This window comes from Cucurbita moschata, unplaced genomic scaffold (assembly GCF_002738365.1).
Source record: "Cucurbita moschata cultivar Rifu unplaced genomic scaffold, Cmos_1.0 Cmo_Scf00049, whole genome shotgun sequence".
Classification (NCBI taxonomy): domain Eukaryota; kingdom Viridiplantae; phylum Streptophyta; class Magnoliopsida; order Cucurbitales; family Cucurbitaceae; genus Cucurbita; species Cucurbita moschata.
The window spans coordinates 1,423,896-1,436,844 of NW_019268565.1; the positions used below are offsets into that span (position 1 = coordinate 1,423,896).

A 12,949-nucleotide genomic window follows, 5' to 3' on the forward strand; every position below is an offset into this window, starting at 1 on the left:
CTACAACAAAACTTACTACACTTCGTTGTTTACTCACTGTTGCTGCTGCTCGAAAATGGTTCACCCATCAGTTGGATGTTCAAAATGCCTTTCTCCATGGTAATCTAGACGAGGAAGTTTATATGTCTTTACCACCAGGTCTTCGCCGACAGGGGGAGAATACAGTATGTCGGCTCCATAAATCTCTTTATGAATTAAAACAGGCTTCTCGCAATTGGTTTTCCATATTTTCTACAACTATACAAAATGCAGGCTACATTCAGTCCAAAGCAGTTACTTTTTATTTACTAAGAGTAAAGGTACTTCTTTCACTGCAGTTCTAATCTATGTTGATGATATTCTGTTGGCAGGCAATGATCTGAAAGAAATTCAATATCTCAAGACTAGTTTACTCTAGAAATTTCTTATCAAAGATTTAGGAAATTTGAAATATTTTCTAGGCATTGAATTTTCTCGATCTAGAAAAGGAATTTTTATGTCTCAAAGGAAGTATGCTCTAGATATCCTTCAAGACATAGGTCTTACAGGAGCACGTCCAGACAAATTTCCTATGGAGCAAAATCTGAAACTTTCTTTAACTGAAGGAGAGAAGTTGAATGATCCAAGTAAATACAGATGGTTGATTGACAGATTAATATATTTGACCGTCACTAAGCCTGACATAGCTTATTCAGTTCGTATGCTTAGCCAATTTATGCATGAACCAAGAAAAACCACATTGGGAGGCAGCTCTTCGAGTTCTAAGGTACATCAAAGGCACTCCTGGTCAAGGAATCCTACTGCCATCTGAAAACAATTTAAAATTACAAGCATATTGCGATTCTGACTGGGGCGGTTGTCGAACTTCCAGACAGTCTATTTCTAGGTTCTGACACTCAAAATTCTACTCAAACTTGTGGGGTTTATTTGGCAAGCATGCAAGTTTGGTTGAACCAAATTTTGACACCTCAAAACTCCACTAACATGGATTTTTCCATGAAGTCAACATTGTGACTTTCTTCATTTTAATTCAACAATTAATTTGAATAATGAATTTCAAATTAGAGTAACATTAAATGATTAATTAAACTATTTAATTAATATTTAATATTCATTCAAATGCCAATCCCAATCAATTCCGACACATAATTGATTAAGATATTTAAATCTTATTTAAATATCTCACATTCTCTCTTTTTGTTTAATTCGTAAATAAAACAAAAATGCGGTTAAATATATCATATATATGTAACGCATATTCCCTAATTTGAATTCGAACACTTCGAACTCACTCGTCACACTGTTCTATGGTTTAGTCCGATATGAGCTAGCAGAGGGACCTAATGGACCTATAGATCATGGGCTCCAACGATCCAAGATCAACTGGCTAAACTCATTAACCTTGTTAACCAACATTCGTTAACTACTAGGCTATTCGTTAACTACTAGGACACTCCACTATAGCCTAGTAGTTGCACTCCCCTCACTATAGATATATTTCTGTCCATTTGATATAAGCATGATTAGTAAGTCGATCCTTCACAGGTTGTTCGTAACTAGAGCTGGGTCAATTTACCGTTTTACCCCTAAAGTTACTTCTTGTTCCTTATGTCTCACTGGTCCTCTAATGAACAATTGGTTTGTGGTCCAACCAGTAAACCAAATCCCTCTCAGGCTAATGAGAGGGTGGGGTCCCTTGTTCAAGACCTGGAGTCAGTGCTTAAGGGAACTACCTCTCTTCTATCCCTAAAAGTGGGTAGGAGTGAATTCCATCTTACACCCCACGTCCCCAGCCATTCACCTAATCTTACCCCTGAAATGGGAAGCCTATTGAGTCGGCAAACTAGAGCCACTCTCACCCACGCAAATCTAAGGATAATTCCGAATAAACAGGTGTTCATGGTTAGCTCAGGATTAAAACCGAGTTACCTAGGTTATCGAATGAAAAGAAAATCAATCTCAACAGTAAACGACATTATAAAGTGAGAGTGGTTTTCTTCATGGTCCGATCTTATGCAATACTCATTGCATAGGACGCCCCCACTCACATGTCTCCACATATACAATTTAGTGATCACATTGTTTATATCATATACAAAAGTGGGTCGCATCCATAGTGTCCCCAGGATAAGGTACTCAACCTTATCCTTATACTATAGATCATTTTGACTATATACTTGAACTTGATCCACTCTTATGTCTCTACATATAGTTAAAGTAATCATACCATAGCCAGAGTGTTCTTAGTTTATTGGATTTAGATTAATGATCGTAAAGTTCACTTTATTCAATAACAATCTTTACTGAATAAACAACAATAATAACTTTATTGAAAATAGAATATGTTTTTTTTTTTTTTTTTTAATAAACTATGAGTTTTAGGACATAAAACCCAACAGTAACAACACCTTATATTCACGTAACCTTTGCCAACTTTAGCAGGCTCCACTTCACACTTTGTCTGAGGGGTCATCACATTACGTGCATCATACTTGATGTATCCATGAATTTGAACATCTTCCTTTACGTACTTCAAATACAAGTCATCTACCTTGGATTTGAAAGCCACGTACCTTGGGAGCACCATTTTCTCAGTTTTCTTAGCAAGTTTTCACTCTCGGTGGGCGTGCTTTAAAATTAAAACGAAAAGAGCTATTTATAGATAAACTTTAGAACGGAGACCAATAAATTAAAGTGGAGAAGTATATAATAATATGATTCAAGGGGGACATTAAATGAGGTAGTTTGGAAGATAAAATTAATACCTAGAGATGTCAACTCGAATTAGCCTTTAGAATAAAAACTATCGAATCAATACTAAGTTTAATTTATTTAGTATGTCATCATGATTGAATTTACTGTGATACTAAACAAATCAATATAACCTCCTTTGGAGTCTTTTTAGAGATGGAATAAAGTTTTTCTCATGTTTATATTCTTTCTAAGAGATCTTTTATTCTAAAATAGATGAGAACCACTCTGATGGATACCATAAGAGGAAAGAAAGAAGAAAAAATGTAACATATCATGAGATTAATTCATTTGGAGAGTTAATAATGCAATGGTACACTATAGTGTTTTAACGTCTCACTCCATTGTTAAGACTTACTAATGCATTCACATTGATTCATATTTAGATTATCCTTTCACATGTGAACCTTCTAATAATTAAATTCAAACTAAATTGGCGTGGATTTACACTTTTGAGTCATGGCGATGTAGGTAGATGTAATTAAATTAATTACAATAAATATAGGTAAGGTGTACTGTAACACTCAAAGTAAAGTTAAAAGTAACTCAAAGGTGTTAGGATCGCACAACAATGCACGTACTGTATTAAGATAAACACAAAGAATAAGAGAAAGAGAAAATAAAGAAGAACAAGAGCAAAAGAAAATATGGAGGAATATTAGCTAAAGGATTTATGGATGCCTTGTAGGTATATAGAATAGGAAGAAAAGTACATTTTGAAACCACCTACTAATAGGGTATACCAATATCTATCCTATATATTTCTATATATATTTTTACCCGAACTAAAAAAATCAAGACATTCCAGCGGGAACAAAAGTTCTAAATAAGTCATTTCAATACCCTAATAAATAATCTTACGTATTTAAGGGTATTTAAGGTCGTCTTATGTAGTAGAAAGGAAAAAACAAGCATAAAAGAGGAAAGGTTAATTTTTCCAATTTTTTTTAGCAACTTTCCCATTTTAATTCTTTATGGAGAAAGCATTTCAACAGGAAAAAAAATTACTAACAAAGGGTGAAGAATTTTTCGAAAAAGTTTATATTTTTCAGAAAAAAATAACAAAATATTCCGAAAATGGCAAATAACCAAAATATCCTTGAACTTCAAGATAATAACGAAAATGTCACGGATCAGAAAATTAGATACGCGTTAGTGAGAAGTGATCTTCAAATCTCTCATATCTTCAAATCCAATTGTTGGATCTTCACAAAATTTGAGTATGTTCTAGAGAAGGCACGACTCATCACATCCAATGGCAAGATTTCAAATTGAAGGTCGGTTGCTCACTGATCGGAGATGATATTTTCGATGAGAAATCTAGAAAACTCAATCTCCAAATCACAACAATTCTGGAAGTTTCAACATCGATTTAAGCTTCTAGTATAAAGTATGAAGTTAGGGCATTCATAGGAACAAGAATCAAGCAAGTTCAAGCTCTCACTCTTGAGTTATAACCTTTTATTTCTTGGTTTCCTACTCTCGGATTTCATCCAAATCTTGAGCAATTGTCCACTATTTCCCTTCAAACTTGTTCCTACAGCTTTTACACAAGATTACCACGAGTTTTATGAAGGAATCAAATGTTCAAAGATCCTAAAACTCACTTCCTCAATCGTTGCCACCATTGAAGAAGTTCAAAGTAAGCTTGAAAATCGAATCCAAGTCTACGCGCAAATTTCTCAAGCAAGGCAAATTCATCCAGTTTTTGCACCTTCAAGGAGTATTTACATAGAAAGATCACATAGAGAATTAATCCCAAGAACGTGCTCAATTGGAGAAAATCAGTTTCAAGCTTAATTTTCGGGTATGTATCAAATTCCTATCTACGGTCCACTTTTCTTAAAATTAAACATTCTTGTAGCTCTAGAGAATTGAAATGAACAACTTTGATAAAGAAGTCAAGAGCTAAAACATCGTAGATCAAACTACTAAAGAGATCGATCCTTTGTGTTTATGTGCGAGTTAAGGTACTCAAGTAAGCCATTTCAATTTTTTAAAAGAAATTTTAAGGATCTTGAAGACCTTTCAAAAAGGTTTGGAAAGGAAATAATAAGCCTAAAGGTAAAAAAAGTCATTTTCTGAATTTTTGGGACAAATTGTCCAGATACTTGAACTCAAAATTAGCTCAAGTTTAGATATTTTTATTCAAATAATAATGCTTGAGCTATAAATAAAGAAAGGTGAGGATCAAGAATAAAAGCTATGGGTTGAATCAAGGGACTATGGGTTGAATCAAGGGAATTTAGCTTCTATACGAAGAAGGTGGTCTCCATCAATTAGACTCAAATCAGTTCATAAAACTTCTAAATAAGTTCCTTCATAAGTTTCATGGCGGATTCAAGAGCAGGAAATCGCATAAACTTGTTTCTCCAATTTAAGTTTCATGGTTGATGAAGGAAGGAATTTTTGAAATTCTAATAAGAGGCTACAACAAAGTTCGTCCCTTCAAAGAAGTTTCCTTCACTTTCTAGGACGCCAAGAGTGAATTTCCATGATGACAACAAAGACAAAAGAAGTTAAATTCGAGAATAATTGAAGGACATCAATAACGAGTTTTAAATTGTTGAATTTTGGAAAAACTCTTAAATTCTTCTCCCACCGTCCATTAAACTCATATTTAAAGATATCAATAGCTACGTAAAAATGAGAGGAAAAACTGTAATGAAGAAATTAGAATCTAAAGAGGCATGTATCGTTCCGCCCTATAAACTTCATAATCATATAGAAAATGGGTTAAGAATGAAGTTGAAACTAAAAATTGGGAGGATTCATCCAAAGTAGTCCTTCCAAAATAGATTCTTTAGCTTGAGAGGGAGAAATCTTAAGAGATTTCATAACGGAATTAAGGTGAGATAAGGTATGAATCCCACGAACCAATAAGAAAAGTTTGGGTTATTTTCCAGCGTGGGTTATGTCTTTCAGCGAACATTCAAGACTTTTATTCGAACTACAGTCGACCAAAAGGTTTGAAATAAGTCATTACTCCCTCCTTGAAACAAAATCTTAGAACTAAGGTCAACTAAGAACCAAGAATCTTAAAGCTAAGGTCCTTTGATTAGAACCAAGGTTAAGAATTTGAAACCTAGGTCCAAGTTCCTTAGCCTACATCAAGATATAAACTCAAAACTCAAGAACATAACTTAAGGGTCTAAGTTCTTACGTCAAAATTATCCAAAGAACTCTTTATGACTCTATAACATTCTGAATGACTCACGTATGTTACTAAGTTATATAGAGCTTAAGAATGCATGATAGGATTTTTGCCTAAAAAATAATGAACCTTAGAAAATAATATAATGGGGAAGATTGAGAACCAAGGAAAATACTACACAAGCTCTACAACTATCAAGGTAAGGAGAATAGTTGGTACCACTCAAGAATAAGGGACCAAGGTCTTTAAATTTAGAAACTCAAGAAACTCCTAATATCTCCCACGGTACAGAATGTTCATGATTTAGACTACGCTACTTGGAACGTATGAACCTTGAGCACAGGTATTCAGATTATGCCGCTTGGAATGTATGAAGTCTTGGGCATAGGTATTCAAACTATATCACAGGACAAGTCCTAGATGCAAGATCAGGCTACATTGCTTGGAGCGTAAGAAGCCTTGGATGTAGGTTTTTAGACTACGTTTCCTGGAGTGTAAGAAGCCTTAAGCATAGGTATTCATACTATGTCGCTTGTTACACATGAAGTCTTAGGTATAGGTTTTCTAACCGTATCGCAGGGCAAGCCCTAGATGCGGGTTCAAACTACGTCGCTTGGAACGCATGAAGCCTTGAACGTTGGCTCAGAATGTATCGCTTGGAACATATGAAGCCTTGAATACATATTGTCAGGTTCATGACTAGTAATGTAAATCCTAAAGGGAGTGTCTTGGAGGACAAACCAAGAACATAACAAGAACCTAAAAAGTAACTAAGAATAGATAATGATCGAGGAATAAGACATCAAGATCCAAGTTTGAAAGAAAAGAACCCAAAACCATAGTACGAAGGCCCTTAGATCTCAGACCTCCGAATCCAAGGACCAAAGTCCTCAGGATAGATCCCGATAAGAACTAAAAGTCAAGAACATAACTAAAAGGCCTACGTACTTGCAACAAAAACTAGAACACCCTAGCATATCAAGGACACGATTAAAAGCCTACAAATAAATTACTTACTAAGTCTTTGTACTCACTCCATGTTTTCCATCCTTTTCAGGTAAATAAGGAGATGGTTGGGGTCGGGAACAGACTCTTGAGTAGGTGTCATTGACAAGCCTCATCCGTCATCCTTCACACCCTTTTGTTCTAAATATTTTGTGTACATTCCTTATTTTGTATTTTAACTATTATGTTATGTTTTAACTACTTATGCATGAACTTTGATATAATATAAATATATGGAAAATTATATTTTAANAACCACTCTTTTGAAAATTAGAGTCCATAGACAAGTTATTGTCCATCAATTTTGTCCCATATGTCATGGACACATCTTTTATAATTTTTGTTCATACATAAAACATAATAAAAATTAAAAATTAAAAAATTAAAATTAAAATTGAATTTTTTTCTAAAAATTTAAATGTATTAATGCCCTTTTAAAACAATGAAAATATTTTTTAACTTTTAAACACTACTTTTATAGATCTAAAATTTTGTTTTGTTTTTTAAAACTCTTATGAGTCTATTTTTTATATCCAAACATTTTATTTGATTTTTTAAAAGATTATTTATGAAATATTTAAATTTTTAATATTTATAGACGAGGAAATTTCTTATACAGTAATGAAAAAGACAATAATTTATAGTCACCATGATGATAGAGAACATATAAACCATAAAAGTTCATATTTGGGTTCCACCAATCTTATTTTAATGGTTGATAACCTTATTTCAAGCCAACCCTCCTAGATTATAACTAAGAGAGACTAATTGGTGTCGACCCAAATACTTATAATAGTGCGAAGCAAACACCTTACAGCGGCTCTTGCTTAGTCTCATATTTGAAGTTGTAGCAATTGACGGCAGTATATATTCCATCATCGTAATAATTAGTCACTTGGTCCCCATTCATAAGAGTGTCACGTTGAGCATACGAATATGGGACATCGCATTGACCTTTTGTTGCGAGTAGACTCACTCTCACCCTAGACATGGGTGGCACAGTTACAGTGTAAACGGTCTCTATCTCAGATGATTTTGATTTAGTTTCTCCCCATGTATATTCGCCAGAAAACTCAGCAGACATTTCAATTTTTCCCTCTGCAATCAGTGGAATACCCGTTTGAATTGATGTCTGTACACCGACTTTAGCAGAAACAGTGGAACACCATTTATTACTCTCAGAAATCGTGTAATGGAGCTTCATATCTATAGTGTTTTCTTTATTGGAACTATTACTAGCATCTCCATTGGCCATGGTGATGACATGTTGTCCATAAATCCGTGCATCCAAAAGATGAAATATGACATTATAGATGCTTCTGGAAAGAACCAACTCTTGTATCTCCAAGCGTGCTTCCTTAGTGATGGTGGGGACACCAGCATTAAGACAATTTGTCTTACCCTCCGTTGTGAGCCTCTTACAAAAATAATTGTTACCCAAATTACGAAGCGCCACAAACTTGTTATCAACTTTTACCGGCCAAAATAATGTATCTTTGTTATTTCCAGTGGTGTCATTTGAATCTACCCAAATCCAATTTGGACTCCGTCTCCATAATTTTCCAAAGTGGTTTGACTTAATGCGAACATTTCCATCATTTGTTGTTGAAACTTCATTTCCCACTTTTGGATCTCCAATATCATCAGCAGAAAATTGGAGATATGGAAGCCCTTGAAACCAGCATGCTTGAAGGTAATTTCCATTGTCACCTTTAAATGCAACATATTTGGGTAAAACATAGAATGATTCCCAGTCAATAGCAACATGAAGATCGCAGAGGTTGGCGTCTGGAGTTGAATACCCCATATACAAGCACCTGTCCCGAGCTAGGCCGTCCCTCCAACTACATGTATTGTAGCCAAAGTAGACATGCTTAATCCGATAGGCTTGATGATCCGGATCAAAGATGGGTTCAAACAACGTACACGCCCAATTGGATTGATCTTCATTTGGTTCATCAGCTACTGCAACCACATATTGAGTGTTGATTGAAGGACAAACCCAATATTTGTTGTTGTAACAACACCTGATATTCACAAAGCCTTTGCCAACTTTAGCAGGCTCCACTTCATATTTTGTGTGAGGGGTCACCACATTGTGTGCATCGTACTTGATGTATCCATGAATTTGAACATCTTCTTTTACGTACTTCAAATACAAGTCATCTGCCTTGGATTTGAAAGCCACGTACCTCGGGAGCACCATTTTCTCCTTTTTCTTGATTTTTATTAGCAAGTTTTCACTACGGATGAGTGTGCTTTAAAATTAAAACGAGAATGGCTATTTATAGATAAATTTTAGAACTTAAACCAATAAATCAAAGCCGAGAACTATACAGTAATATGATTCAAAGTCGACATTAAATGAGGTAGTTGGGAAGATAAAATTAATACCTAAACCTGACCGCTAGAATTAGACTTTGGGACAAAAACTATCAAATCAATAATGTATTCAGTATGTCATCAGAAGACACTAAACAAAGCAATACCTCATTTTATGTTTTTAAAACATAGAATAATGTTTTATCTTTTCTTCTCAAAAGGTACGAGGAAAAGTAACCGTGTAGAATTAACAAGAACGGATACATAAACGAAAAAAAGAAGATAAAAACGTAACTAAGACATATCCCGAGATTAATTTTAGTAAAATGAGGCAAACTAAGATAATCGAAGCATGCTCTAATGGATATCATTCCAACAGTTTAAAGGTTCATACGAATTTTTTTCTTTACCCCTCCCACATTTTCCGCTCCATTAGATATGTAATCCGGTGAAAGAAAGCTATATTACGAGAAAAGCACAATTAAAAGTATAGTTGGTGTATTTCATCTTTCACTTCACTAAGGCTTTGTACACTTTGTTTAATGTCACTAAATGCATAACTACTTTCACCAAAATATTTATTAATATTTCAAACTTTTACCTTAAGAATTTATTATCGAAAATAAAAATTGGGACACGTATGTGTACTGAATTTATTAACTTTTACATTAATAATTAAATATAGCTTTCTAAATAAGACATTATCAAATTTAGATTAACCTCTCAGATTTGAAATTTCTACTAAACACATATTCGTCATTGTCTCCTTTTTAAATTCAAACTAAATTGATATGGTTCACACTTTTGAGTTATTTTATGGTTTTTTTTTAGAAAATCCAAACTCGAATTAGTTGAGTCATTTTTTTTTAGGAAAATTCCGAATTCGAGTTAGGTGAGTGATCGAAGGAAAAAAGTCATTTTTTGGAATTTTAACTCAATATGGAAAAGGAATATAAAGATGTTCAAGAACAAGGAGTAAGGAATTTTAAGAAAATTTTGCATCTTTTGAAATAAAATATTGAAAAAGTGGAAAATTATCAAAATACCCCTAAAGTTTAAGTTTTTTATCCGAAAATTTCAAGAATGGACCAATCAGATAAAATTCAAAGTTTAGGAAAATTTAACTATCTACGTCACCAAAAATCATTATATACCATGGGCTATAGATTCAATAGTAAGAATTCAAAGATAAAGTCGGCAAATGGCTAATTGTAAGTTTCATGAGCAGAAAGTATCATGAACATGTTTCCCCAATTTAAGGAAGGAATTTTTGAAATTCTACTTACAAGCTACAAGAAAGTTCATCCCTCAAAGAAGTTTCATTCACTTTCTAGGAGCCAAGAATGAATTCCATGATGACCATAAAAATAAAAGAAGTCAGATCAGGATCGAGGGTAATGAAAGGACATCAAAAATGAGTTTAAAATGGATGAATTATAGAAAAACTCCAAATTCTTCACCTACGGTCCATTAAACACATTTATAGATACCAACAGTTTTGTGGCGATAAAAAGAAAACCTTTCGTGAAGAAATTAGAAGCTAGAAAGGCATGTATCGTTCAACCCTATAAACTTCATAATCAGATCGAAACTGGGTAAAGAACCAAGAGCTTCAAACACAAAATTAGGAGCATCTACACAAAGTTGTCATTCAAAAAAGATTCTTTGGCTTGAGAGGACTAAAATGAATAGATTTCACGATGAAATTTAGGCGAGATAAGGTCTGGATCACGCAAACTAATAAGAAAAGTTATTCTCCTACCTTGAAACACAATCTCAACTAAGAACCAAGAATCTCGGAGTTAAGATCCTTAGAGTAGAATTAAGGTTAAGATTTTGGAATCCAGGACCACCATCCTTATCCTAGATTATGACATGAACTCAGAACACAAGAACATAATCTAAGGGCCTAAGTTCTCAAGTCAAGGACAAGAATATGACCAAAAAAGAGTGTGGTATCCTAACATACCTTATCGATACGATTAAAAGCCTACAAATAGGCTACTTATGAGTCTTTGTACTCATTCAAGTTTCCTCATGTTTTTTAAGTGATAGAAAGAAGCGGATCGAAGATGGAAGCAGATCTAGAGCAGGTGTCATATAATGCCACTCCATGTTTTAACTATTTTAATGTTTTAAGTTAGTATTATTTACTAGGTCAAATGTATTCAAACTTTCATTTTAGATTTGTAAATAAATTGTATTTATATTTCGTGTTAAATAAGGAAGATTTTACCATCCTTTTATTAATCTTTTATATTTTTTTTAGTATGTTTTACTTAGTTACGATTGAGTCAAAAAAATTGGGTTGTGACATGTTGTTCCAGTCCTAATAAGTAAAAACTCATTGAATTGGCAGCTTGCAATGTATTATTCTCAAAAAAAAAAAAATTGTTGTAATAAAAATCTTTAATTAACACAACTTTACAACATTCTTTCGATTTTTTAGGCTTCTAGAGTACGATTTGTGACTTGTGAAAACACGGTAAAATTTACCACGAAATAAAAATAAGGTATTTAAAACATAATTTCATAGATATATTTACACTATATTAGTGTGCATACAAAACATAGTTTTAATCGGGACATAAGAAACATGCTCAAGAATATTTCAAAATAGAATAAAGTTTGAGAATTCGTAGCTGATTTATGACTCTCGCTCCAAAGTCTTTCCCTATCCACGACCAGCTCCTAAAAAACACAGAGTGAGTACAAAGACTTAGTAAGTAGCCTACTTTTAGACTCTTAATCGTATCCTTAAGCTAGGGTACTATAAATTCTTGAGTGTCTACGGACGTACACAAACTTAACTTTGCTCATATCACGTGGTCAACTTATTTTAAACATTCCCTAAAGTGGCTTTTAGATTACTCCCCATGTAAGACCGACATGGTCTCATGGTTCATGTAAACTTGATCATGACATCTTTCTAGTAATACATGACGCAAGGATCACATCTAGAAGAGAGAAACATGAGGCCCATTATGGCATCCTACTCATGAGACATGGTGTAGGGTGTCACAGTCATGCTTGTCCAAGGCAAGTTGCTTGTGGCTCAACTGCATGTCGAATGTTCCAATTATGCTTATCCAAGACGTGTTATCCATGGTTGCATGCTCTGGTTCCAATCCCTTTTACTTGTTTGCTCATTTGGCATTTACTATTCTTTTTTTGTCATTACGGGGTGTAAAACAAGTCACCGAAATCATGTCTACACTCACTAAGACTAAAATGTCCCAGAATGTACTATCGGGGACGTGACTTGTCAATTCGTTCTACCAATGTTATATGCTATCATAGTCATTGCGGTGTTTTAATGTCACTAAATGCATAACTACTTTCACCAAAATATTTATTATCGAAAAAAACTAGGATACTTGTACCTTTCCCACTAAAAATTTATTAACTTTTACCTTAATAATTAAATATAGAAATAAATAAGACATTATTAATTTTGAGCGTTGTTAATGCATTCACATTAATTCAAATTTAGATTTTAAGACATACATATTCATCATTGTCTCCTTTTAAAATTCAAACTAAATTGACGTGGGTTCACACTTTTGAGTATCTTTTTGTTATAGAAAAATCCAAACTCGAGTTAGGTGAATCATTTTTTTAGGAAAATTCCAAACCCGAGTTAGGTGAGCTATTTCAATTTCTTAGCAAGATTTTTAAGGTTAAAAGAAAAAGAGTCATATTTATCATTTTAAAGAAACTTCTTGGAATTTAAACTCC

General features: G+C 33.7%; 1 protein-coding gene across 1 annotated transcript; it reads right to left on the reverse strand.

Moving 5' to 3' along the window:
• Positions 1-7,700: 7,700 nt before the first annotated feature.
• Positions 7,701-9,095, reverse strand: LOC111435502. The gene has a single exon (XM_023072886.1). It carries the CDS (start codon positions 9,093-9,095, stop codon positions 7,701-7,703), a length of 1,395 nt encoding a protein of 464 aa, XP_022928654.1.
• Positions 9,096-12,949: the final 3,854 nt, after the last annotated feature.

Excerpts from the sequence above, each read along its gene's own strand:
- LOC111435502 (XM_023072886.1), bottom strand. The coding sequence starts at position 9,095 with ATGGTGCTCCCGAGGTACGTGGCTTTCAAATCCAAGGCAGATGACTTG.